The 3727-nt window shown below is 45.0% G+C and overlaps 1 protein-coding gene across 2 annotated transcripts; it reads left to right on the top strand.

Annotated features, from left to right (window-relative positions):
• The first annotated feature begins 245 nt into the window (after positions 1 to 245).
• LOC124665387 (phosphatidylinositol transfer protein 3-like) lies at positions 246 to 2593 on the top strand. Of its 2 annotated transcripts, none has more exons than XM_047202800.1 (5): positions 246 to 593; positions 1287 to 1542; positions 1634 to 1670; positions 1888 to 2104; positions 2190 to 2593. In XM_047202800.1, the coding sequence occupies exons 1-5, from the start codon at positions 486 to 488 to the stop codon at positions 2298 to 2300; spliced, it is 729 nt and encodes a 242-aa protein (XP_047058756.1). In that variant the 5' UTR covers positions 246 to 485; the 3' UTR covers positions 2301 to 2593. The 2 variants fall into 2 exon arrangements, with proteins under 2 accessions (XP_047058756.1, XP_047058755.1); XM_047202799.1 differs by having other exon boundaries at positions 1284 to 1542.
• The last annotated feature ends 1134 nt before the right edge of the window (positions 2594 to 3727 follow it).

Raw genomic sequence — 3727 nt, 5'->3', positions numbered from 1 at the left:
CACGATGTATACCAAAATATTTATGTCAGATTTTTTTGATATTTTTAAAATTATTTTTTTGTTATTTTCTATAATAGATGTATATACACGCGTGTGCTAAAACGCCACCTCCCTGAACTGCGGACTAGTAAAGGCTGAGAAGGGAGGAAAAAAGAAACCAAAGAAAACAAATGCAACCCACGCCAGGACAAGCAGAGGAAACGAAGAATCCCTGGAAACCTCTCCTCATGCTTAATATTCCACCGGTCTCCCCGCCCTAACAGCCAACACCAAGAAATTAAACGTCTACTCAAGCTCGTGGTTACAAGTAGCACTCGTCCCTCCCCATCCCATCCTCCTTCCTCCGAAGCTAACTTCTCTCTCCAGCCAGACCAGGACACCCACCATCTTTCTCCCCTCCGGCTATTCCTCCGCGACCCCCGTAATCGCCGTATCAGTAGGTCGCGCACCAACCTGCCTGGAGGAGGAGGAAGGAGCAGGAGGAGATGGCGAGCAGCGTAAGAGGAGGAGGAGGAGGGGATGCAGGGGAAGGGGAGTGGCTCAAGGTCGCCGAGCTCAAGGCCATGGCGGGAGCCCAGGACCCACATGTCAAGGTATGTATGTTCTTCTTGGATGATTCGTCCGTCGATTCATTCTTGCGTGTGGTTGTCGCCGTCGTCCTCTTCCTGACGTCTGACGATGCACATGCTTAACGGATTTGTACTATCTCACCGGTGGTGACCGATGCGCAACTAGTCAACCACCGTGTTCTTGTGTTATTGTATTCCTTCACCTCGATCCGAGCTGTTTATCGTTAATTATCTAGCTACTCTGCTTCTTCTCCTGACCTTCGGGAGCACACAGAACAGATTGTACTTACTCCGGTGGGCTGTCCCTTTAATTTGCCAATTATCCATAGAGAGCTGTCATCATCGTCACTACTAGTTAAAATCTTTAGCAGCTGTTTTTATGGACGAATGAGTTAGGCTCGCGGATAGTGGGGACTCGTCGTAACAATCTGACTGTTGACTGATTAATCATAGTATTTTATCCCAAAGTATAATTGATGGGGATACTATTGAACTAGCAAAGTCGTGGCCACATTGGCGTACCTAGAGCATACATGGATCGAATATGCTCAAATCACGAAGTCACATGGGACGGCAACAATAATTCAGTACTACGCCATCCGCTCCGTGATGTGACCGGAGGCTGAAGGCTGAAGACAATTATAACACCACATCATGGGAATGAGGTAGTTAACTGGGTGAATTGCGAGGCTGACGACGGCGGCGTACGTGCAGGAGGTTGACAACCTGACACTTCGGAGGTTCCTGCGCGCGCGCGACCAGAACGTGGGCAAGGCGTCGACGATGCTGCTCAAGTTCGTGGCGTGGAGGAGGGAGGCCGTGCCGGACGGCGCCATTCCGGCGGAGCAGGTGCGGTCGGACATCGCCGACCAGAAGGTCTCCATGGCCGGCGTCGACCGCACCGGCCGCCCCGTCATGCTCGCCTTCCCCGCCAGGCACTACTCAGCCAATCGTGACATGGCCACCTTCAAGCGTACGCACACATCGAGCTCACATTGACTTTCATGATGTTGATTGCTACCCAATTCATGGTAGTATCATTGATCATTCTCTTCTCTGTGCAGGATTTGTTGTGTATCTGCTCGACAGCATCTGTGCCAGGTACTCCTACTACTGCACAACTGCAACAGTGTCCGCCTTATATGTCTCAACGATTTTTGCGGCAAAATGACACATTGAATTGATTTTTTTACTCCCTCTGATTGATAATAAGTATATGGGTTTTAGTTCAAATGTACTTATCTAAATTTAAACTAAAACCGTAACATTTATTATGGATCAGAGGGATTACCTGAACTGAATCGAATTTTGATTGCAGGATCCCTCGAGGGCAGGAGAAGTTTCTGTGCATCGTGGATCTGAAGGGGTGGGGGTACGCCAACTGCGACGTGCGGGCGTACATTGCGGCCATTGAGATCATGCAGAACTACTACCCAGAGCGGCTGGGCAAGGCGCTCATGATCCACGTTCCTTACCTCTTCATGAAGGCCTGGAATATGGTGCAGCCCTTCATCGACGCCAACACCAAGGACAAGGTGTGTACAAGCTCGATCTTATTCCTTTCTCATATGTGTTAGTACTAATTCTTTTTTCTTCTTGATCGCCGTGTGCACGATGCAGTTCGTGTTCATCGACGACAAGAACCTGGAGGAGACGCTGAAGCGGGAGCTGGAGGAGAGCCAGGTCCCAGAGATGTACAGCGGGAAGCTGACTCCTGTTCCCCTGAGTTAAGATGAACATCCCTGCACGGAAGGGGTTCCCAAGAGGGACATCGATTGACCTCTGATTTGGTATAGTTGTGAAAAAATTCAGGGGTATCGACCGATCTCATGCCAGCCACGGTCTGTTCGCGGAGACTTGGTTCCTGTGTGGCCTTCTTGTCGGACTTCTTCTTGTGGATCGTGACCCTTTTTAGACTTTCTTAGCCATGTACAATGCAAGATGATTGGAGATGTATTTAGAAACACTAACAAATAACCCATGTGTTGCTATGAAACTAATTCAAATTGCTAAGATTATTTAAATTATCTTTAAAAAAATAATATAATTCTAAAAAATAACCAATCTATGATGGTAACCTTGTAAGACATAAAGCCTAAAGACACTCCATTATTTTTGTTGTTGTTTGTTTTTCAGATTGATTGTCACACATGTCGTGATAACACAATTAAAAGTTTAACTGCAAAATAAGCTATAAGTCAGATTACGTATTCTTCTTCTATGAAGGATGTGGAAATGCTAGATATAACTTCAACCTGAAGCATTCTCCGAGAAAGCTAAAAGTACCTAAGTAATAGCTATGCATAGATCAACTATTTGCATTATCTTCCTGCCATGTTGTGAGCTCATGAGGAAGAGCAGGTCTAGAAGTTGAGGAAAACATAGTGGAGAAGCTGTGGAAACTGGACTTGCTCAGCAGTTCCATGGCTTGGACTGGATTTGACAGTTAGGAGGTGACCGTTTTAGTAGTATCATAGCAATTCAGTTCAGCCTGCAGTTCATACAACCGAGCGTCAGGGGAGTTCATCACCGTTGAAATTCAGGCGCAGGTATTTCGTGGTGCCCTTTGCGAGGAACGCCACCATCACGAGGCGAGGACCATGTCTATCCTAATATTTTTTTAAATGAAATGCCTCCAGGTTTGGCATTATAATATATAAAGGAGTGAATTCCACTTTTTACCCAAATTCCTCAAAACTACCTTATTTACCATACTTTCTTCCATTTTTACCTTTTTCTGTATTAGTGGCTGCAGCCATCTCGGAAAATTCAAAATTAGTAATCATTAGTGGCTGCAGTTTACACACGTAATAATTGCAATGTACACAAAAATCAGATTCACAAATTTATGTCTATTGCAACTAAAAAAATCATATCGTAGTCAAGTACAACTTCAACACACATCTAATCATCCTAGAAACAAATGATTGAAAGCTTTCACTCAAAGAAAAGTTCAGGCACCCTATATATGGTCCGCATGTTTATGATCTAAATTGTGTTACTACAGGTATATCCATTGATGAAACAGTTCAGAGTTAACTGAACTACTTTTGCTTTCTGAAGTTTGCATCAGTGTTACCAATTCAGATCTAGTCTCGATCTAAGAAATTAAAAAATGAAACCTAATGGCAATACACCCTGTAATAATAATTCACGAA

Source organism: Lolium rigidum, chromosome 6 (genome assembly GCF_022539505.1).
Source record: "Lolium rigidum isolate FL_2022 chromosome 6, APGP_CSIRO_Lrig_0.1, whole genome shotgun sequence".
In the NCBI taxonomy this organism is placed as follows: domain Eukaryota; kingdom Viridiplantae; phylum Streptophyta; class Magnoliopsida; order Poales; family Poaceae; genus Lolium; species Lolium rigidum.
The sequence above is the reverse complement of the archived record's forward strand: the minus strand, read 5'-3'. Positions and strand labels throughout refer to the sequence as shown.